The following is a 24,461-nucleotide window of genomic DNA, read 5'->3' as shown; positions in this document are numbered from 1 at the left end:
CTACCCCACATCCTGTTGTTCTACTATACTTACCTACAATATCCCAACCCTATTCATTTTGATGGTTTCTTCTATTTCTAATTAACTCTTGGAGAAAAACAACAGAATCATGTGAATGTCATTGCGTATTCATGTTTTCTTGTCCAACCATTGCAGAGAGCCTTTCTTCATAGCCCTGGTCTTTTTGTATTCCCTTTGCCCTCATTGGATATTCTAAACTTCTACCACATTTCAACCCATACTCTTCTCATTCTCATTAGAGTACATCAGGTCCTACTTCACTGAAAATATCAGGGTTATCAGATGAGAACTTCCTTAACTTTTTGCTTTTCTTTCCGTGAATGTATTTAAATCTTACATTCGCTATTTCTGTTTCCGGTGTTCCGTTCAGAGGTCTTTATGACTCTGAACACTTTTTAAACGACCAAAGCTCAAGTTTTAGCAATAACAGATTATTGATTGGAAGGATGCTGGGGTATCTAGCTGAATTGATGGAAGTGCTGAAAATCCAAGTATTGGGAAGGCACAAGAGGACTTTCTGGGGACTGGAAACACCAAGGATACATTCTTACTTTCAGCCTTATTCTTTTCTGCTGCACACCACTTTCTCTATATGGGAGAGGACTCCTTATTTTAGTTAAAACATTTTCAGAGAAGGATTAGAATTAGACTGATACAATCGTATGGCTGCCCATTAGTCAATTATTTTTTACCTGGTTGTATAGGACTTTGACAGCTCTTCCAGACTACATGATTAGAGTGTTGTGAGAATTGGCGCCTGAGCCCTTCTCCCCAAAAGAGTGTAGAAAAATCAGTTGAGCGGTATTTGTCTTATAATCCCATTACTTGGACTTAAATTCTGTCTCTTCTCACCTTTCTCTTCCCATTTGACTTTATAGCATACTATTCAAAAGAGTAGTTTATCCCTATACTTTTCCCTCTTATTAATTTCTCAACCGTCTGTAATCTGTTTAGCATTTTGACTGTCCTGATGAAACTGCTATCACATATGTATACAAGAGACTTTACATATTTGATCTCGTAGAAACATTTCACATTAACCATAAATTCCTTTTTGAAACTCCTTTTTTGCCTGCATGACACCACTCTGCTGTGATTCCCCACCCCCTAATTTCTCAAATATTTTCATTTTCCTTTGAGTTTCTCTTCTAGTCCTTAGACTCAGACTTTCTGTTCTTCTCTGGGTGACTTTGTTTAAATTCATGGTTTAAATACCACCAGGCAACTAATGACTCCCAACTCTGTTTACCCAGTTCACTCTCTTTTGAGCTTTTGACCTTATACAGTTGCTTAATAAAAACTGCTTGCTTATTTCATAGAAACCACACAGTTGACTGATAGGTGTCCAAAAAACCTCATTCTTACCCCTGATTCCCCTTTTCATTGAATGTCACCACCCTTCAGCCATCTAGCCTGGAAACCTGAAAATTTTCCAGCATTTGTGCATCTTTTAAAAATCTCTGCCACGTCTATTTATGTACCAAAAGTCTCAAAGATTATACCTTGCTTATTTTTTCTCACATATGTTCTCTTCTTTTCCATTCCTACTTACTGCTGCTAGTGTCCTAACTAGTGTCCTTGTTGACAGCCTAAAAATTTTCTCTTTTTCTGCCAGCAGTATTTTTTTTTTAATTTTCTCTAGGTTTTATAATTATAACATTTTGTTCAAAAGCAATGAAATACTGAAAAAATATGCAGATATATCCAGAGTCTTGCACAAGTATGGAATCTCCTAGCAATAGTGTCCCAGTTGTTATTTTTTTTTTTTAATCATCATTTTATTGAGATATATTCACATACCACGCAGTCATACAAAACAAATTGTACTTTCGATTGTTTACAGTACCATTACATAGTTGTACATTCATCACCTAAATCAATCCCTGACACCTTCATTAGCACACACACAAAAATAACAAGAATAATAATTAGAGTGAAAAAGAGCAATTGAAGTAAAAAAGAACACTAGGTACCTTTGTCTGTTTGTTTGCTTCCCCTACTTTTCTACACATCCATCCATAAACTAGACAAAGTGGAGTTTGGTCCTTATGGCATTCCCAATCCCACTGTCACCCCTCATAAGCTACATTTTTATACAACTGTCTTCGAGATTCATGGGTTCTGGGTTGTAGTTTAATAGTTTCAGGTATCCACCACCAGCTACCCCAATTCTTTAGAACCTAAAAAAGGTTGTCTAAAGTGTGCGTAAGAGTGCCCACCAGAGTGATCTCTCGGCTCGTTTTGGAATCTCTCTGCCACTGAAGCTTATTTCATTTCCTTTCACATCCCCCTTTTGGTCAAGAAGATGTTCTCCATCCCACGATGCCGGGTCTACATTCCTCCCCGGGAGTCATATTCCACGTTGCCAGGGAGATTCACTTCCCTGGGTGTCTGATCCCACGTAGGGGGGAGGGCAGTGATTTCACCTTTCAAGTTGGCTTAGCCAGAGAGAGAGGGCCACATCTGAGAAACAAAGAGGCATTCAGGAGGAGACTCTTAGGCACAAATACAGGGAGGCCTAGCCTCTCCTTTGCAGCAACCGTCTTCCCAAGGGTAAAACTTATGGTAGAGGGCTCAACCCATCAAACCACCAGTCCCCTATGTCTGTGGTCATGTTAGCAACCATGGAGGTGGAGTAGGCGAATACCCCTGCATTCTCCACAGTCTCCTCAAGGGGGCACTACATCTTCTTTTTTTTTTTTCTTTTCCTTGTTTGTCTTTTTTCTTTTTCTTTTTTTTTTTTTTTTAACTTTCCCTTCTTTTTTCAAATCAACTGTATGAAAAAAAAAGTTAAAAAGAAAACAAACATACAATAAAAGAACATTTCAAAGAGACCATAGCAAGGGAGTAAGAAAAAGACAACTAACCTAAGATAACTGCTTAACTTCCAACATGTTCCTACTTTACCCCAAGAAAGTTACATAATATAGCAACATTTCAGTGAACTTGTTCCTACTACATCCATCAGAAATTAACAGACCATAGTCATTTCTGGGCATCCCCAGAACGTTAAATAGCTTATCTGTTCTTCTTGGATTATTGTTCCCCCTTCCTTAATTGCTCTCTACTGCTAGTTCCCCTACATTCTACATTATAAACCATTTGTTTTACATTTTTCAAAGTTCACATTAGTGGTAGCATATAATATTTCTCTTTTTGTGCCTGGCTTATTTCGCTCAGCATTATGTCTTCAAGGTTCATCCATGTTGTCATATGTTTCACCAGATCGTTCCTTCTTACTGCCGCGTAGTATTCCATCGTGTGTATATACCACATTTTATTTATCCACTCATCTGTTGAAGGACATTTGGGTTGTTTCCATCTCTTGGCAATTGTGAATAATGCTGCTATGAACATTGGTGTGCAGATATCTGTTCGTGTCACTGCTTTCCGATCTTCCGGGTATATACCGAGAAGTGCAATCGCTGGATCGAATGGTAGCTCTATATCTAGTTTTCTAAGGAACTGCCAGACTGACTTCCAGAGTGGCTGAACCATTATACAGTCCCACCAACAATGAATAAGAGTTCCAATTTCTCCACATCCCCTCCAGCATTTGTAGTTTCCTGTTTGTTTAATGGCAGCCATTCTAACCTGTGTTAGATGGTATCTCATTGTGGTCTTAATTTGCATCTCTCTAATAGCTAGTGAAGCTGAACATTTTTTCATGTGTTTCTTGGCCATTTGTATTTCCTCTTCAGAGAACTGTCTTTTCATATCTTTTGCCCATTTTATAATTGGGCTGTCTGTACTATTGTCATTGAGTTGTAGGATTTCTTTGTATATGCAAGATATCAGTCTTTTGTCAGATACATGGTTTCCAAAAATTTTTTCCCATTGAGTTGGCTGCCTCTTTACCTTTTTGAGAAATTCCTTTGAGGTGCAGAAACTTCTGAGCTTGAGGAGTTCCCATTTATCTATTTTCTCTTTTGTTGCTTGTGCTTTGGGTGTAAAGTCTAGGAAGTGGCCTCCTAATACAAGGTCTTGAAGATGTTTTCCTACATTATCTTCTAGGAGTTTTATGGTACTTTCTTTTATATTGAGATCTTTGGTCCATTTTGAGTTAATTTTTGTGTAGGGGGTGAGGTAGGGGTCCTCTTTCATTCTTTTGGATATGGATATCCAACTCTCCCAGCCCCATTTGTTGAAAAGACCATTATGGCTCAGTTGGGTGACTTTGGGGGCCTTATCAAAGATCAGTCGGCCATAGATCTGAGGGTCTATCTCTGAATTCTCAATTCGATTCCATTGATCTATATGTCTATCTTTGTGCCAGTACCATGCTGTTTTGGCAACTGTGGCTTTATAATAAGCTTCAAAGTCAGGGAGTGTAAGTCCTCCCACTTCGTTTTTCTTTTTTAGAGTGTCTTTAGCAATTCGAGGCATCTTCCCTTTCCAAATAAATTTGATAACTAGCTTTTCCAAGTCTGCAAAGTAGGTTGTTGGAATTTTGATTGGGATTGCATTGAATCTGTAGATGAGTTTGGGTAGAATTGACATCTTAATGACATTTAGCCTTCCTATCCATGAACATGGAATATTTTTCCATCTTTTAAGGTCCCCTTCTATTTCTTTTAGTAGAGTTATGTAGTTTTCTTTGTATAGGTCTTTTACATCTTTGGTTAAGTTTATTCCTAGGTACTTGATTTTTTTAGTTGCTATTGAAAATGGTATCTTTTTCTTGAGTGTCTCTTCAGTTTGTTCATTTCTAGCATATAGAAACATTACTGACTTATGTGCATTAATCTTGTATCCCGCTACTTTGCTAAATTTGTTTATTAGCTCTAGTAGGTGTATCGTTGATTTCTCAGGGTTTTCTAGATATAAGATCATATCATCTGCAAACAATGACAGTTTTACTTCTTCTTTTCCAATTTGGATGCCTTTTATTTCTTTGTCTTGCCGGATTGCCCTGGCTAGCACTTCCAGCACAATGTTGAATAACAGTGGTGACAGCGGGCATCCTTGTCTTGTTCCTGATCTTAGAGGGAAGGCTTTCAGTCTCTCACCATTGAGTACTATGCTGGCTGTGGGTTTTTCATATATGCTCTTTATCATGTTGAGGAAGTTTCCTTCAATTCCTACCTTTTGAAGTGTTTTTATCAAAAAGGGATGTTGGATTTTGTCAAATGCTTTTTCAGCATCTATTGAGATGATCAATTGATTTTTCCCTTTCGAGTTTTTAATGTGTTGTAATACATTGATTGTTTTTCTTATGTTGAACCATCCTTGCATGCCTGGAATGAACCCCACTTGGTCATGGTGTATGATTTGTTTAATGTGTCTTTGGATTCGATTTGCAAGTATTTTGTTGAGGATTTTTGCATCTATATTCATTAGGGAGATTGGCCGGTAGTTTTCCTTTTTTGTAGCATCTTTGCCTGGTTTTGGTATTAGATTGATGTTAGCTTCATAAAATGAGTTAGGTAGTGTTCCATTTTTTTCAATGTTTTGAAAGAGTTTGAGTAAGATTGGTGTCAGTTCTTTCTGGAAAGTTTGGTAGAATTCCCCTGTGAAGCCATCTGGCCCTGGGCATTTATTTGTGGGAAGATTTTTGATGACTGATTGGATCTCTTTGCTTGTGATGGTTTGGTTGAGGTCTTCTATTTCTTCTCTGGTCAGTCTAGGTTGTTCATATGTTTCCAGGAAATTGTCCATTTCTTCTACATTATCCAGTTTGTTGCCATACAGTTGTTCATAATATCCTCTTATAATTTTTTTAATTTCTTCAGGATCTGCAGTTATGTCACCTTTTTCATTCATTATTTTGTTTATATGGGTCTTCTCTCTTTTTGATTTTGTCAGTCTAGCTAGGGGCTTGTCAATCTTGTTGATCTTCTCAAAGAACCAACTTTTGGTGATATTTATCCTTTCTATTGTTTTTTTGTTCTCTATGTCATTTATTTCTGCTTTAATCCTTGTTATTTCTTTTCTTGTACTTGGTTTAGGATTGGTTTGCTGTTCATTTTCTAGCTTCTTCAGTTGATCCATTAGTTCTTTGATTTTGGCTCTTTCTTCCTTTTTAATATATGCGTTTAGTGCTATAAATTTCCCCCTTAGCACTGCTTTTGCTGCATCCCATAGGTTTTGGTATGTTGTGTTCTCATTTTCATTCGTCTCTATATATTTAGCAATTTCTCTTGCTATTTCTTCTTTAACCCACTGATTGTTTAGGAGTGTGTTGTTCAACCTCCAGGTATTTGTGAATTTTCTAAGTCTCTGATGGTTATTGACTTCTAATTGTATTCCATTGTGGTCAGAGAATGTGCTTTGAATAATTTCAATCTTTTTAAATTTATTGAGGCTTGTTTTATGTCCCAGCATATGATCTATTCTGGAGAAAGTTCCGTGAGCACTAGAAAAGTATGTGTATCCTGGTGATTTGGGATGTAATGTCCTGTAGATGTCTGTTAAATCTAATTCATTTATCAGATTGTTTAGGTTTTCAATTTCCTTATTGGTCTTCTGTCTGGTTGATCTATCTATAGGAGAGAGTGATGTGTTGAAGTCTCCCACAATTATTGTGGAAACATCAATTGCTTCCTTTAGTTTTGCCAATGTTTCTCTCATGTATTTTGTGGCACCTTGATTGGGTGCATAGACATTTACGATTGTTATTTCTTCTTGCTGAATTTCCCCTTTTATTAGTATGTAGTGGCCTTCTTTGTCTCTCAAAACATCCCTGCATTTGAAGTCTATTTTATCTGAGATTAATATTGCTACACCTGCTTTCTTTTGGCTGTAGCTTGCATGAAATATTTTTTTCCATCCTTTCACTTTCAGTTTCTTTGTGTCCCTGTGTCTAAGATGAGTCTCTTGTATGCAACATATTGATGGTTCATTTTTTTTGATCCATTCTGCGAATCTATATCTTTTAATTGGGGAGTTTAATCCATTTACATTCAACGTTAAAACCGTGAAGGCATTTCTTGAATCGGCCATCTTATCCTTTGGATTATGTTTGCCATATTTTTCCCTCTCTCTATTAATATCCTTTATTGTACCCATACCGAATCTCTTTAGTACTGAACCTTTCTCCAAGTCTCTCTGTCCTGTCTTTGTTTCTCTGTCTGTAGGGCTCCCTTTAGTATCTCCAGTAGGGCAGGTCTCTTGTTAGCAAATTCTCTCAGCATTTCTTTGTCTGTGAAAAATTTAAGCTCTCCCTCAAATTTGAAGGAGAGCTTTGCTGGATAAAGTATTCTTGGCTGGAAATTCCTCTCACTCAGAATTTTAAATATATCGTGCCACTGCCTTCTTGCCTCCATGGTGGCTGCTGAGTAGTCACTACTTAGTCTTATGCTGTTTCCTTTGTATGTGGTGAATTGCTTTTCTCTTGCTGCTTTCAGAACTTGCTCCTTCTCTTCTATGTTTGACAGTGTGATCAGTATATGTCTCGGAGTGGGTTTTTTTGGATTTATTCTATTTGGAGTTCGCTGAGCATTTATGATTTGTGTATTTATGTTGTTTAGAAGATTTGGGAAGTTTTCCCCAACAATTTCTTTGAATACTCTTCCTAGACCTTTACCCTTTTCTTCCCCTTCTGGGACACCAATGAGTCTTATATTCGGACGTTTCATATTATCTATCATATCCCTGAGGTCCATTTCGAGTTTTTCAATTTTTTTCCCCATTCTTTCTTTTATGCTTTCATTTTCCATTCTGTCATCTTCCAGGTCACTGATTCGTTGTTCAACTTCCTCTAGTCCTGTACTATGAGTGTCCAGAATCTTTTTAATTTGGTCAACAGTTTCTTTAATTTCCATAAGATCATCCATTTTTTTATTTAGTCTTGCAATGTCTTCTTTATGCTCTCCTAGGGCCCAGTTGTTATTAAATACAAAAATCTACATTCTGATTTGGTTAAAAAAACAAACAAACCTGAGGTATAATATCTATCACATGCATTCCATGGTTGACATCCCTGAATGAGAAATTAAAAGCATTGTGAATTAAAGTGTGCAGTGTAACTGAGAGAAGCCATATTAAGATTTCATTGGACTAGTATTGTCTGCCAGCAGTATTTAACCCTTCTTTTTAGCATCCTTCATTAGCTTCTCAAATACTTAAGGAAGAAATTCTTTAGCTTGTGATACAAACCCATTCTCACACCTCATTATCTGTATGTTACGATCCAACCCTCTCTTCTTCTCCATTCTCTTCCTGGATCCTATGTAAAATTCCCTGGTTTAAATATAGAGAAAGTTTGAAAACCCCACGACTAGAAGGATACTGTGGGATCTAAGACCCTGGAAGAACTAGCCTATATATCACTTGGTTAAGAGCTCAAGGTTTCAACTTAGTACGTCACTGTTCTGAGGTTTACTTTATTCATCTGCTCATTTTCTATCACTCTCTTGGGCTTTTTTTTTTTTCCTCCCATATCAACTTCTAAATGCTTTTCAAGGCATTAGAGCTTTATAGGTTTCAGAATAATTGGACCTTAATCAGTGTTAGCCCTACTCTATGCGTTATTATTTAAATTTTGTTTTGTAATTGCCATTATTTTCTTAGAATTGGAATTGGTCCATAGAGAAGAAAGGTATTGAGACAAAGGAAGAGTTTATTTCATAGGGTATGAGTTTTTCTATAAAACTTGTGATGTCATTTTTTTTTAAATGCATTTATTTATTGTGAACTTTAACATGTATACATAACAGTGATAACTTTCAAAGTATGATTTAACAAGTTGCTAGAGAGCAAATTTCAAAGAATATTATGGGTCACAGTTCCACAACTTCAGCTATTTTCATTATTGTAAAATATAGCATACGTATAGAAAGGTGTGACCTCTCGATGTACAGCTCAACAAGCAGTTATGTAGGTAGTTTCAAAAATTTTTATGGGTTACAGTTCCATAGTTTCAGTTCTTTCCGTATTATGCAATATAGGGTATATACAGAAAGGTGAAGACTTTCAAAGCACAATTCATCAAATAGCTATAGAGCAAATTTCAAAGGATGTTATAGATTACAATTCTACCATGTCATTTACCTCCTTCCAGCTGTTCCAGCACCCCAGCATCTAAATATGTATATAAAGTTTCAGTGTTCATAGACCTTTGTTAAATCTTATCTTGTTTGTTGCTACCCCTTCCTCTCACTTAATCTCTTTCTCCATCGTCGGGGGTGTCTAGACAGTGAGCACCCTAACTTGTTCATATTGAAAGGGGGTGTCAACAGTATAGGGAATGGGTTGTGATGTCATTTTAAGTCTTGGCATATGCTAGCAGTATGTGGAATTTATTATTTTAAATGTCTTTCTTATAGGTATCTTCAGGAAGTAGGTTACACGGATACAATATTAGATGTACGATCTCAGCGGGTAAGGTCATTACTTGGACTGTCCAATTCAGAACCAAATGGATCAGTAGAAACAAAGAATTTAGAACAGATCCTGAATGGAGGTGAATCTCCTAAGCAAAAGGGACAAGAAATGAAAAGGTATGATTTATAGTTGTAGGTTGACATTGTCATATAATGGATATTATGGGTCTTCTAGCTGTTCACAGTCTACTGCTATTTACAATTTTTAAGTCAGGTCAAGTTCAAATTTTTTAAAACTCCTCCCTCTCACCCCACCCCCCACCTCTCACCCCCCATGGCACCGGGGAAATAAATGTCCTTTTAGGTGCTTTAAAAATATATCAGTGTTAAGTTTTGTTGCCAAGAGAATGGCTATTGTTCTGAAATAGTTGTAGAATTAAAGAAAAAGTTTGAGGGTGAGTTCATGTAGTTCAGAGCTATTTTAACATCCTGATTGTTTTTTTTTTTTAATTTTTACTAGATTATTTTCAGAAAAATATAATGCTACTGTGTTAGGTTATTTAAATACTAATGTGAAAGAATCAAGGCTCTGCATTGTGTCTAGGCTCAAAAAGTATCAGATATACTTTTTAAAAATATCTTTATTGATATTTAATTTACATGCCATAAAATTTACCTATTTAAGTTTACATTTAATGGTTTTTAGGGCCTTCAAAGAGTTGTATAGCCACACCATAATCCAAGCTTAGAAAATTTTCATCACCCTGAAAGAAACTCCACACCTATTAGCTCCCATTTCCTAATCTCCTTCTTTCTCTCTTGTCCCCTACCTTTCCCCTTTCCCACTAAGAAACCACTAATCGCCTTTTACTTTTTCTGTAGAGTTGCCTGTTCTGGGCATTTCATATATATGATCTTTTGTGACTGGCTTCTTTCAATTTTATCCATGTTGTAGGGTGTGTCAGTACTTTATTCTTTTTTACTGCCAAATAATGTTCTTTTCCATGGATAATACCGCATTTTATTTATCCGTTGTCTGTCCAGTTGATGGATATTTGAGTTAGTTCTGCTCTTTGGAATAATGACTAATGCTGCTTTGAACATTCATATGCAGCCTGATCATATGTTTTCAGTTCTCATGAATATATACCTAAGAGATGAATTGCCAGGTCATTTGTAACTCTGTGTTAACTTCTGAGGAACTGTTTAACTCTTTCTAAAGTGGCTGTACCTTTTTACATTTCCTACCAGCAATATATGAGAGTTCTAATTTTTGTACATCCTTGTTAACATTTATTATTATCTGTCTACTAGATGCACTTATGATTAATACATACTAGAGAAATATAAACAGTCAAGCAGATGGAGCTTATTTCATTTTTTACCACTGGATGTTACACTGAGTGTATGTATATAGGTTGTAAGGAGAAAGAAAAGAAAAACAATGGGGGAAGAAACAGAGTTCATTATGAGTTCATTTAGAGCTTATGAAATTAATATATACAGTTTTATCTTTCTAGATCTTTTGGCTAAGATTAAGTGTGATAATATGTACAGTTTATAAACACTATTCCATACCCTAATGTATTTTTTCACATTGTGTAATTATCTTAAAACATATTTTATAAGCTTTGAAGATGATACCACCCTTTGGCGTAGGATTTATATTTCTGTGAAATAAGCCCTTTAATAAAAACAATTTGACATTTAATAGAGCCCTATTTTCTTTATTCTAGATTTCAGGAAGTGTAGAGTATTCTTACATAAAGCAAAATTATTATACAGGTTTTTTTAAAATCAGCTTTATTGAACTGTAATTTACATACCATACAGTTTAGCTGTTTGAAAGTGTACAATTCAATTCAGTGTTTTTTGGTATATTCACAGATAATGTGCAACCATCACCACAGTCAATTTTTTAAGCAGTTTTATTGACATATATTGACAAACCATATGATCCATCCAAATTATACAATCAGTGGTTCACAGGATCATCACATAGTTGTGCATTCATCACCACAGTCAAGTTTAGAACATTTTCATTATTCAAAAAAAAAAAAAAAATCAAAACCATACCTATCTCCCCGTTATTGACACTCAACATTGCTGTGATACATTTGTTACTGTTGATAAAATAATATTAAAATATTACTGCCTATTGCAACGGATCACATTCATAGTAAAGACCTAATGATATACTGACAATGGGGTCTGTCAGTGTAATGGTTGGGACTTGGCATTATCATGCACAAGTGAATCCTTTTGCTTGGCAAGCCTTAACAATGTACACGAGATGTCCAGTTAGCTTTTTGGTGCTTTATTTTAAAATGTGAACACTTAAGGAAAGACTTTACTTTGAAAATTAGGGACCAAAGAGATCAAACAAATAAAAGGAACTCAGAGAAATATTCAGAGAGCTGAAGACTTTCAAACCTAATTACTCTCCTGAGTGAACTGAGAGAAAATAACACATTTACAAAACCAATAGGTTGCTATTTAAAGAAAGGTTCAAACAGAGATCAAAAAAGAACTTGTTAACTTATTAGGGAAATATAAATCAAAATCAAAATGAGATACCACTTCATATCCATAAGGATGGCTATTATTTAAAATGTGAAAATAGCCAATGTTGAAGAGGATGTAGCGAAGTTGGAAGTCTAGAATATTGGTGGGAATATAAAATATGTAAAATGATGCAGCATCCCTGGAAAGCAATAAGATGTTTCCTCAAAAAGTTTAATATAAAATTACCGTATGACCCAGCAATTCTCCTTCTAGGTATATAACCAAAGAAAGTGAAAACAGGATCTCAAACAGATACTTGCACACATTATTCACAGTAACCAAAAATTGGAAACAATCCCATTGTCTTATCAACAAATGAATAGATAAGCAAAATGTGTACAAACAGACATACCTCAGAGATACTGCAGGTTCGGTTCCAGACCACGGCAATAAGGCAAGTTTCTGGGCGTATTAAAGTTACGTCTACACTGTATTGTAGTCTGTTAAATGTGCAGTGGCATTGTCTAGAAAAACAATGTATATACCTTAATTAAAATGTGACAGAAATACAAAGTGAGCACAGGCTGTTGAAAAAAATGATGCTGATAGATTTGCTCAGTGCAGGGTTGCTACATTCATTCAATTTGTAAAAAACGCAGTCTGTGAAGCACAGTAAAGTGAAGCACAATAAAATAAGGTATGCTGTACACACAGTGGAATATTATTCAGTCATACAAAAGTGAAGTCATGAAACATGTCACAACATGAAAGAACCTTGAAAATATGCTCAATAAAATAAGCACAGCACATAAGGGCACATGTTGTATGATATCACTTGTAAGAGATAACTAGATACAGCAAATTCACAGATAGAATATAGATTAGAGGTTACCAGAGAATGGGGGAAGATGATTGAAAAAGGAGTGTATTTTTGAAAAGAACAAAACAAAAAAACAATTCCCGTCATCTTCACAAGAGTAATACCTATCATAAAGGTGAAAATCAAAATCATGAAAACACACTGGTTTCGTCTTTCTGGGATGAAGTAGATGATCTCATACACTGTTGTTGGAATACAAAATGTTTACAGCCCCAGTGGGTAGAAAGTGTCCTACTGTCTAGCAAAGTTGCATGTGTCTTTACCCTCTGATAGATAGAACAAAAGCAGAAATACAAAATGACTTGTCTATATGGTAATAATTTTAATAGCAAAAATTTGAAACTATCCAAATGCTGTGTTAGGTTGATTGTATAAATTGATACATCTAAACAACAGACTATTTCTGTGCACCCATAAAATGGGATGAGGAAGCTCTTTATATGCTGATAATCTTCCAAATGTATGTTGTTAGATGAAAACAGGTATAAATAGTATGGGAGATGTAAATAAATATATCCATTAACTCATATTTGCCAAGGAAAAAAAGAACTCATAGAAATAATTTTCATGTAAAACTGGAAAGATAATGATGAAGGGCTGTTCCAGAAAAAGGGAAAAGAGAAAACAGGACCAAAAAAAAAAATGGAAAATTCAATCATCTGTCCAGAACATCTAAGATCTGACTAATAGGAGTTCCAGAAAAACAGAACAGATAAAATGGTGTGAAAAGGATATTGAATTGGTAATACAAGAAAATTTCCTGGAATATATTTCCAGAATGTATTTCCAAGGATCTGTTTGTTTCTAAATTGAAAAGATTCCTCCAAGTGCCCAATAGAATTAGTGAAAAAAGATCCATGCAAAGACCATCATCAAGAACATAAAAATTAAGAGGAAACTCTAATATCTTCCTGATAGAAAAATCAGACCACATAGAAAAGATTGAGAATTTGGCATCATATTTTTTTATGTTCAATTTTATTGAGTTATATCCACATACCATACAGTCATCCAAAGTGTACAATCAGTTGTTCACATTACCACCATATAGTTTGTTCATTCATCACTGCAGTCTGTTTTTTGAACATTTTGCTTATACCTGAAAAAGTGAAAATAAGAATTTAAAAAATAAGAGTAAAAAAAGAACACCCATATCATCCCCCCACCACCCTATTTTTCCTTTAGTTTTTTGTCCCCATTTTTCTACTCATCCAGCCATACGCTGGATAAAGGGGAGTGTGATCCACAAGGCTTTCCCAATCACATTGTTACCCCTTGTAAGCTACATAGTTACACATATGTCTTAAGAGTCAAGGCTACTGGGTTGCAGTTTGTTAGTTTCACATATTTACTTCTGGTTATTCCAGTACATTAAAACCTAAAAAGAGTTATCTCAGTGTTTGTGAGAACATGAGCAGCCATCCAGGTGAGGAAACCCAACACCTCTGCATTTCCCCCCAACTCCTCAGGGGGACTCTGCTTATATATTTTTCATTGTATTTTTTTTTTCAATTAGCTTTATCAGAAAATTTTAAAAAGACAATAGAAAAAATTTCCAAACAAAAGCAAAATAAAGAAATAAAAAAACTAATAACCTGTAATAACTATATTACTTCCAACATGTTCCTACCCTACCCCAAGAGAATATTTAGACTATAACCCAGCAAAGGAATAAGAAAAACAAGTAATCTAAAATAACCACATTTCTGTGAACTTATTCCTTCCATTCCCCCGAGAAATTAACAAACCTGTAGCCATTCCTGAGCATTACCAGAACATTAAGTTTACCCACGATAACTTACCTGTTCTTACTAGATTATCGTTCCCCCTTCACTATTTCACTGTTTGCTGTCTGTTGCTAGATCCCCTACATTCTACATTATAAATCATGTATTTTACATTTTTCTGACTGACATATTAACAGCAACTTTTGATGCTAAAGATAGTGGAGCAGTGCTTTCAAGATTCTGAGGTAAAGTGATTTCCACTTAAATTTCTATATTGAGCCAAATTTCTGTATTGCATGAAAGAGAATAAAGACACATTTAGGCAGGAAAGTGCCTCAGCAATCTGAAAGAATAAATCGAGTTATGCCTGTATATACAAGGAAGGAAGAAAGTAGAAGACCCAGGATAAAGGGGATTTAACAAGAGAGAGGCAAAGGATGTTTGATGAAATAGTTGTGCCTTGCGGCTGGAGAGTAGCCAGAGTAGAATTGAAGAAGACAACAGAGCATCAGAAGGAATGTCTCTCAGAAAACAAAATAAATGTATTCCTCAATATGTGGGAGGATTTTAGAAGGAGATATACAATTCAGGAGACTTTCTGGGGATGAATAAGTGATAAAATCCTTGGAAAACTAAGCAATTTTTTTTAAACCCACTGGAAAATTATTCATTTCAGGAAAGCCATATGTGCAAGAAAGAAAATAATCATTGCTTATAATGTGACTTGAATGGGAATATTTACATTACCATAATTTAACTGTAAATATTAATTTAGACAAAAATGAATTGATACAACTGTAATACTCCTGGGGGAGGAAGTGTGGGTATGGGGTGTGGATTATATAATAGAACTAAATCCTCATTAAGAAGTAACAGTTCTAAGCATGTTACTTAGACATACTAGGGTAAATAATAAAAGAAACTGCTTTAAAGAGTTCATAAATAGTGGTTTCTACGGTATTTGGCATAATTATAAGTAGGCTTAGCTTCTCCTTTGCAAGAATTAGTTTCATAAGGGCAAGCCCCAAGATCAAGGACTTGATTTATTAAATTGGGATTCCCTAATGCTTGCGGGAATTTCAGGACGTTCCCAGGTGAGGATTTTAATATTTCCACATTATTCCCCAGTCCCTCAAGGAGACTTTGCAAATTCTTTTTTATTTTCTGCCCAGAGTACCCTGGGGTGCATCAGGTATCATATTAACATGTACAGAATAAAGAAGATTTAATTCCCCATTCTAGGTTCCAAGCAACCATGTTGTTATTACTGACCATATGGGTTATGTCAGAAAGCATGCTACAGAGAGTATAAATTTTGTACCAAATAAACATCTCTTAAATTACAGTCAGAACTCAGAAATAGATGTGACTGCTGTAAGAGCTTATAATTTAGTAGCCTTTAAAACAAGCCTTATTGAACACTGCACTCCTGCATCGTCGATTGCCCAAACTCTGTCTACATTCTATCCCCTAGTACCTATGCTCTTGAATTCAATTCTCAGCATTTTGCTCATTATAGTTAGTTTATATTAGTGAGGCCTTAAAATATTTGCCCTTTTGTTTTTAGCTTACTTCATTCAACATAATGTCCCCAAGGTTCATTCACCTACTTGCATGCCTCACGACTTCATTCCTTCTTGCAGCCATACCTTCTTGCAGCCGTCTAGTATGTCTAGTATTCCTTTGTGTGTCTACACCATGGTTGGCCCTTCCCTTCACCCGTGGATGTACCCTTAGGGCACCTCCATTCACTGCAAATTGTGAATGCTGCTGCTAAAAGCACCAGTGTGTAAATGTCTGATCGAGTCCCTGCTTTCAGTTCTTTGAAGCACATACCTGCACCATTCTACTTCCTTAGTGTTCCGATTTGCTAATGCTGCTGTTACGCAAAACACCAGAAATGGATTGGCTTTTATAAAGGGGGTTTATTTGGTTATAAAGTTATAGTCCTAAGGCCATAAAAGTGTCCAAGCAAAGGCATCAACAGTATGCTGCCTTCACCGAAGAACACCAGTGGCGTCTGGAAAACCTCTGTCATCTGGGAAGGCACAGGCACGTGCTGGCGTCTGCTCTGGGGTTCTGGTTTCAAAATGGCTTTTTCCCAGGGTGCTTCTCTCTAGGAATCTGGGGGTGTTCTCTTAGTTTCTCCCAGGCAAACTCTGGGCTAGCAAAAGTCTGCTTTCAACCGCTGTCTCCAAAATATCTCTCTTGGCTGCAGTAGCACTGAGGCCCTTCTATTTGTGAGCTTTTATAGGACTCCAGCGATTAAATCAAGACCCACTTTGAATGGGCAAGGTCCATATCTCCATGGAAGTAATTCAGTTAAACATTTTACCCATAGTTGATTGAGTCACATCTCCATGGAAACAATCAAAGGATTCCAGCCTAATCAACACTAATACGTGTGCCCCCACAAGATTGCATTAAAGAACCTGGCGTTTTGGGGGACATAATACATCCAAACCGGCACACTTTCTGCATTCAATCTTTATAAAAGTCCTTAAACAATATGCTTGGTTAGGTGGGATATAGTAGAGTTACTAAGATCCCATGCCATGTTAAAATGCTATTTTAAAATACATTGAGATTACCAGGAGTGGGAGGTAGGAGCAATGGGGAGTTTATGGAAAATGAATGTAGGGTTTTTGTTAGGAGTGAATGGAGAGTTCTAGTAATGGATGATGGTAAGGGTACTGTGACATTGTGAATGTAATTAATCTCACTAAATGGTCTGCTTGGTAGGGGTTGGGATGGGAAGTTTATGTTGCATGCATTTCCACATTTTAAAAAAAGAGAGAGAAACTAAGGAGATACAGTTAAATGCAATACACAGTACTGGTGGGAGAAAAAGCCCAAAAGGGTTCCAGAAAAAATTGGAATATAAAATGTAAGCTTTATATCAGTGTTTACTTTCTTAACTTGTTAACTGTACTTAAGGTGATTACATAAGTGAATATCCTTGTTTGTAGGAAATGTGTACTTGGAAATATTATGTGTTCAAGGAGTGTGATGTGAGCAACCTGTTCTCAAATTAGGTAGACAGACAGTTGGCATGATACAGTGAAAGTGGCAAAATGTTTAAAATTGGATCTGGGTTTTGGGGGAAGGGGTATGTTCGAGTTCTCTGTATGGGGTTTTATTATTTTTTATTGTTTTTGCAACTCCCCTGTAAGTTTGAAATTATTTCAAAATAAAAATTTTAAGTAGACTGAATTGTATTATGTTCTTTGGATTGTGTTCATTTGGATTAATGGAGGAAACCAATTTAGGGAAGGGGGATCCTAAATTTTAGATCATTTTTGTTACCATGTATGAGATTATATGGTTACTCTCCACATTTTATAGGTAAAGATACCTAGCCAAAAAGTTTAAATGAATTTGCCATAGTCAAGCAGCTAGTTACATTGACAGAGCAGAAACTTGCATTGTGAGTTTTTATTCAGCTAGATTTGCTGCTGTTGCTGCCTCAACTGTTAAACATTTAAGCTACTTTATGAAAACTGCCTTTTTTGTGTGTGCGCGTAGAGGAACTCAGATTAATTAGAGATGATTTAGTATGTAGATAAATACTGCTGTCACCTCCTAAATGAGTGGTTCTGAAAGACTTGAAATTACTATACTAGATTAAGGATCCTTTTTTCTAGATAAGAAAAAAGTCCTGTGAGATGAATTGGGATGTTCTATATCTGATTTACTATAACGTCAAATCTGGGCAGCCTGATAAAACTTTGATATTTACTGTTTTAGTCCTCATACGTTTTGGCCAAGCTTTAAGATGCTGTAGAGCTTTAAGAAATGCTAAGTTTAAGTCGCTTGCTTGTGAAGGCTTTATTTTGAGAGATAATAGAGCATTTAAATGTCTTATAGGGTTATTTTTTGATGTAATAATTACCTCAGATGTTCTGGACAATAAACAATAGAAAAGCTGAATCAACAGAGAGCAGTCATTTTACTTTAATCCTAAGTAATAAGTAATCTTTGAAGCATTGTTTTCTTGGGTAAAATGGTTAGATAATATGTTATAAGTAGGTTGTTATTTGAATTGCTCTGTCTACTTTCAGTGAAAAACAGTGGAATTATCTATCAGAATAGTAGGATTCATCTTTTTCCTCTCCTACAGGCCCTCTGGTGATGTTCTTGAGACATTCAACTTTTTAGAAAATGCCGATGACAGTGATGAAGAGGAGGAAAATGACATGATTGAAGGCATCCCAGAAGGAAAAGACAAACATCGGATGAATAAACACAAAGTAGAAACCTGATTTGATATTCTCACTAGCTAGAATATTTATACTCATGGATTAAAAGCAATTTAATATTTTGGAATAGGGATTTTCAAGACTCTTAGGCTATATTGGAAGTGACTTAATTTTATCATGTCACTTGAAAGTTTTATATAGTTAGCTGTACTTGCATTAACTACATATGGTGAGAATTATTTGCTGTGTTATTCACTAAATGTGCAAGGAAGGCTCTGTTTTTAGCATAGTACTAATCTAGTAGTTTTGAAACTTTAAAAAAAACATTGCTTCTCCTGCTGCAATTGAAAATCACTGCTGAAGTCCATCTCTTTATTGATGGTAAACAGGTGATAAATTAACTGAAGCTGTAGTGGGGATATCCTACCCTGTGTGATGCGGTAATCTATGGATTGTACATATATGTGTTGGCATTCTGGTTCTTTGGTAAAAAAAAAAAAAAAAAAAAAAAAAAATTAACTTTTGCTCCTAACCTCAAAAATAGATTTATTTTAGTGGTAATAGGTGTAGATATAGGAGTAAAAGGAGATTAGGTGATCCGTTTGTGAATTATCAGAGAAGTGTATAGTATTTCAAGTGTGTGAAAAGGAAAATAGGTTTATTTGTGGTTCTTTGGGATATTACAGTAATGTGGAGAAAGTGTCATTGTTCCTGAAAAGTTTCCAGTCTACAGTAGCAGTTTTCATCCTTTCTGCCATGTTTCACATGTGTATCATACTCTATTGGGTGAATAGAGATTTTGTTCCTTTCCTATTGGTCAAGGGAGTAAAGCACTATTATAATTACCACAATTATTAACTTATATTAGTTACTATCCTTATTAACCATGCCATGTCCTTATTAGCTAGGCCATGGGTTATGGACTAAGTATGCAGTTCTCCATGTGTTTGGTCAGTTGAAGATACTGTATCTGCTTGCATGTGCATGAATGGGACTTTAATAGGAGTAGTTGAATCTGCTATAATTTATAAGGACTTTTAACCATTCTTAGTACCCAATTACTTGTGTCACACCTCGAAACTGATCTTGGCACAGTATTGTTGAGAACTACTTATCTAGGGAATAAAAGTAAGTGTGTGGATGTAAAGGTAATTGGGTAAAAACGTTAAAGGATCGTTTTAAATTTTAGCATAAAAGCAACTCTTGGCTTATGATCTTTTTTACAGATAGGTAATGAAGGTTTAGCTGCTGACCTCACTGATGACCCTGATACTGAAGAAGCCCTGAAAGAATTTGATTTTTTAGTGACTGCCGAAGATGGTGAAGGAGCTGGAGAAGCACGGAGTTCAGGGGATGGCACAGAATGGGGTGAGGTGATAAGGAAATATGGGGGTGGGTAGGGAAATTTAGCCCTTTCAGATGGGTTATTATTAAATATTATATGTGGAATGTGTGTATCTGAATGTATGGTGGCAGTTAGGCAAGGCAAGGAGAAAGAAATGGCATTGAATAATTTCAGGGTATCTTGCACCAATTTATTTAGATTTAGTGACTAAACTATTTAATATAAGGCTTCTGGTGAGTTTTTATCATTTTTTAAATTTGTCTTGCTATGAAATTGGCACATTTAGTTGATTTGGAAATCCAGTTCATTTCCTCTTAGCGGATTTTTTTTTTTTTAAATAGGTATTGTGTTCAGTTTTAAATGTTCCCATCATTAAATCTGGAAACAAATGTAGGTTTCAAGAGGACTTAACTCTTTCTATATGCCCATATGTTATCTGACTTTTTTGCTGGGAAGGAATAAAGCTGTTTTTCTTGAATAATAGATTTATATTGAACAAAATTTAATGAAATTTGTTACGCTTAATTACATATAATATTCAGTGTGCAGATGATAGGGCCTAGTCTTTGAAAGTGATATATAGTGCTGCTAATAATCTAGCTATAACTAATAGGGAAAGAACAGAGTTCTCTCTGTACAGAGTAAAAAAACCCATTAGAAAATAAAATAAAAGTATCTAAAAAAATAATAAAATATTTTGTTCTTGCTAAATATTTTCATTCATTCATCTTTTAATATTAGCATGTTATTTGGTGGGTAGGACTCAAAAGTGTATTTACAAAGCTTTATTGGAAAAAGTTTCTAAGTACCTACAGATTTTACATGGACACCACAGCTATTTAGGAATTATCACTAGATTTTTTTTAAACTGCTTCAGTGCCAGGAAACACTTGGATAAAAACATGCCTCATTTATTATTAAAATTTCATACTGCTAGCAGGAGAGACAATCTAATAGGACATATACTTATTGACTGTCTTGATATATAAATGAATCTAGTACTGAAAGGACCTGAATTTTGTCTGCCAGCTTTTTCTCATTGTTTATAATTATTAAACATTGTTTTCAGACTTTTACTTCTCTATTCTCCTTGATGGAAAGAGAAGAGGCACATTAATTCAAAACATGAGAAAACTCCCCACTTACTTTGTAGACTTGAATGTGCGTTTTTCTAATTATTATTTGAAAATATTTCCAGAAGTTTACTGGACTTAAGAATTGTTCAGGAGAAACCGTAAACATATCTAACTTTTCTATTTTTAGCTCCTCTGTGCTGCCCATTCAATTTTGGAAATACCATCTCTTTTTCCAATACTTTCTAAAGAATTGTTCATTTTTTCTTGATTATAAAACAATCATGTATGTTAGAACCCACAGATACCTGTGAAGAGGAAAATTAAAATCACCTGGAATGCTGCTATGTAGAGAGAGCTATGGTTACCATATACATGTGTGTGTGTGTATATATGTGTATGTGTGTGTTATACATAACACATTTAGTATATGTATAGATACATGTTTAATTAATAAAGGATTTTGCTTTATTTTCATTTGTAACCCACACTTTACTTAGTATGTTCTTCTGTAACACCATTTTCAGTATCTACAAAATGTTTTGTCATAATGTGCATAATTATTTAACTAGGGCCCTACTGATGCATGTTTAGATGATTTTCATTAAAAAATAAAAAGGCTAAAAGCAATTTATCAAACATCTGTATAGCTAAGTCTTGGTACACATCCATTCCTGTTTCCTTAGGCTAGAATTGCCAGAAGTTGAACTACCAGGCAAAGAGATACACAGAAATTCCAGGAATTTGATTTGTGTGAAATGGTATATTTCTTTATGTAAAACAGTCTTTGATATTTCTGTCCAAAGACTTTCTATTGTAGATCAGAATTTCAAGAGAGAACCTAATCATTGAATGATAAAGTCTGTATTTTATTTACTTTCTACTATCAGTATTTGAGAGTGACCTGTAGTCCTTGTGTAAATGGAAGTAACCAACAAAGTCTGCTCCTTCCAGATGAGATTAAAATGTTAACCTTTTCAGCATTTTAAGTTCATGAGAAGAAAAAAGACTCTTTTAAGTAGAAAATTATTCAAGTAGTTTCTTCCCTTAAGAAATGAGAAATAGTATCAAAGAATCTAAGCAGTGTTCCTGAAGTTTATCATTTCTGTCCAACAGATGTCATATTCGGTTTTCCTGAAACAAAGAGAATGGATATATAAACACTCCTTTATATTTATTTAATTCATTTGGTAAAATTTTGAGTTTACTTATAAGTGGGAAGATGTTCATTTCAGATTTAAATTATTGGGTAAAGGATGCAAATGTTTTTCTTTATTATTAGGAATAGTTTTGTCCTGATGAAACATTCCCTGGTACCTACCCATCTACATTGGATAGTCTATGTTATTTTTTATTTTGTTTGCTAACAAGCTGCTCTGTTATCTCTGAATTTGAATCATTTTATTTTATAAATCCACTGTTTCTTAGATAGCTTTTTAATCCTGTTTTCTTCTGTCACCTTAAGTTTTGTAGCCTCAGTTTAATATTATTAGTTTTTAGTTCTCGTAATCAAATTAGTATGTTTAATTTTACTCCTTCATGGAGACTAGACATTTTAAAGATGTTCAGTTATTTTCTCCTATACTTTGAAACTGATTTGTCTACATTTGTAGGACTACAAAATGTAATTCATACTTGAATGTTTGTATTTGAATATAGTGGAAAATTAAAGTAGTGAACATTTGCATAAAATAAAGTTAGTTACAAATTTATGCTACGTTTAGTAGATTTGTATACCCTATGCTTTGGTAATCAGAATTACCATAATAGAATTTCATGCTTTTGTGATTTTGAGTTGTCAGGGTTAACTTTTTTGTGCATATTTGTATTTTCTTTTAAACAAAAAAGTTCCCTTAACTGATTCAACCTCATTTCTTGATATTTTTTTCTTCCCCCTAGATTTTTTTAAAACAGGATTAACATGTAGAAGATTATGCTGCCTCTTCCCTTTTGCTCTTTTCTATTTCTTATAAGCAATATCAAATCAGCTGTTACTTACCAAGGCAAGTTTCAGGATGTTGTTTGTGCACATATGCATTCACTAATCTGTTCTTTACACTGCCTAATTTTACATTTGCTTTCTAGATTTGAGGTTATCTTGCAAGTAATATTTGTTTTTTCCCTTAAGCTTATCCTTTTGAATTCCCTTTGCTTTTTCACTTCACTCACTCCTGTTTGCTAATTGGATAGAGCTACCCACAGCTTTGTTCTTTTCTGTAAACTTCTTTTTAAAAACTGCTTGGCTATCTTATTAAATTTTTCTGTCCTATCTAGTTTCCTGTTTCAAGGTTATATACCACTTAAGGCTTTTATTTGGCGGGGGAGGAAGGGAGCCTATGAGGTTTAAAAGGTATTTTTTTCAAACTTTACCAATTTGTGTTATTTTAAGTATTTGCTTTAAAAAATAGGAACTGTTAGCTTTATTAAGATAAGTGCAAATGATTAACTTTTTAGATAAAATTTTCTTTAAGTATTCAATAAGTCAACAGAAGGATTGTTGCTATAGCATAATTTTCAGGATATATCATGTTAGAGTACATGAAATGTGAATTTTCTTTTTAAATCAGTATTACAATTGCAGATTTGACAAAAACCCTTACATATTAGACTTCAGTCTTGAGCAACCAAGTGTCAAGTAATTGAAGTTAGCAAATTAACTTAAAACTTTGGATGGTAGCTTTTCACATACTGACTACCTATGATCATAATAAGTATGTCCGTAAGGGAGAAAATGATGACGATTGTGGTAGGAAAGACTCAAAGTACAGAGAATATTTGAATTTCTGCATGCTATTCAAAGATGAGAATGTCCTATGTTTACTACATACAAGGAAAAACGACTTACACCCACTTTATAGATTAAGTCATTGAGACCCAGGGAGTTTACAAGATTTGTGAGCCCGAGTATAATGAGTTATCAAAAATTAAATATGTTTTCTCTAAAATCTTACTATTTGGTCAGTCTTACTGATTGACCTTGCTTTTGTGTTTTGGTATATACTTTTTTAAATAACAGGATTATATCAACTCCTAGTTGTTATTCTGTAGCAGGATATTAAACGTGGTAGTGACGTGACTGTTTAGTAAAAGAAGGAAAAGCCTTCAATATTTAAAACAGTTAAAAAAGACAGTTATTTTTATGTGCCTCTTTTTAATATTGCTTTCTCCCTAGTTTATTGTATAGCAAAACATTTTCCAGACACAGGTATTTAATTAAAACAAATATAGATTTGTTAGTCAGCTAAAATTGCTGAAGTAACATCTTTAGCAGAAGAGCAGAATGTAAGTTTTCACTTCTTTTTGATTTTTACTGCTTGTAGTTTACCCTAAAAAAAATCGGCTCTAAAAGAATTCTTCAGTGGAATTTCATTTTTTGTGTGTGTATTTTGTTTTGTTTTTGGTTTTGTTTTGCAAATCTATGTCGTAGACCATTGGAAGAAGGTAATGA

The 24,461-nt window shown here is 34.8% G+C and overlaps 1 protein-coding gene across 1 annotated transcript in view; it reads left to right on the top strand.

The window, feature by feature from the left end:
• STRN3 (striatin 3) overlaps positions 1–24,461 on the top strand; it is a 150,871-nt gene that overhangs the window by 81,659 nt on the left and 44,751 nt on the right. The window contains 3 exon segments of the mRNA XM_037834746.1: positions 9,288–9,461; positions 18,517–18,646; positions 19,822–19,963. Coding sequence (XP_037690674.1) covers positions 9,288–9,461; positions 18,517–18,646; positions 19,822–19,963 — 446 coding nt within the window.

Source organism: Choloepus didactylus, chromosome 4, assembly GCF_015220235.1.
Source record: "Choloepus didactylus isolate mChoDid1 chromosome 4, mChoDid1.pri, whole genome shotgun sequence".
Classification (NCBI taxonomy): Eukaryota; Metazoa; Chordata; class Mammalia; order Pilosa; family Megalonychidae; genus Choloepus; species Choloepus didactylus.
The sequence above is the reverse complement of the archived record's forward strand: the minus strand, read 5'-3'. Positions and strand labels throughout refer to the sequence as shown.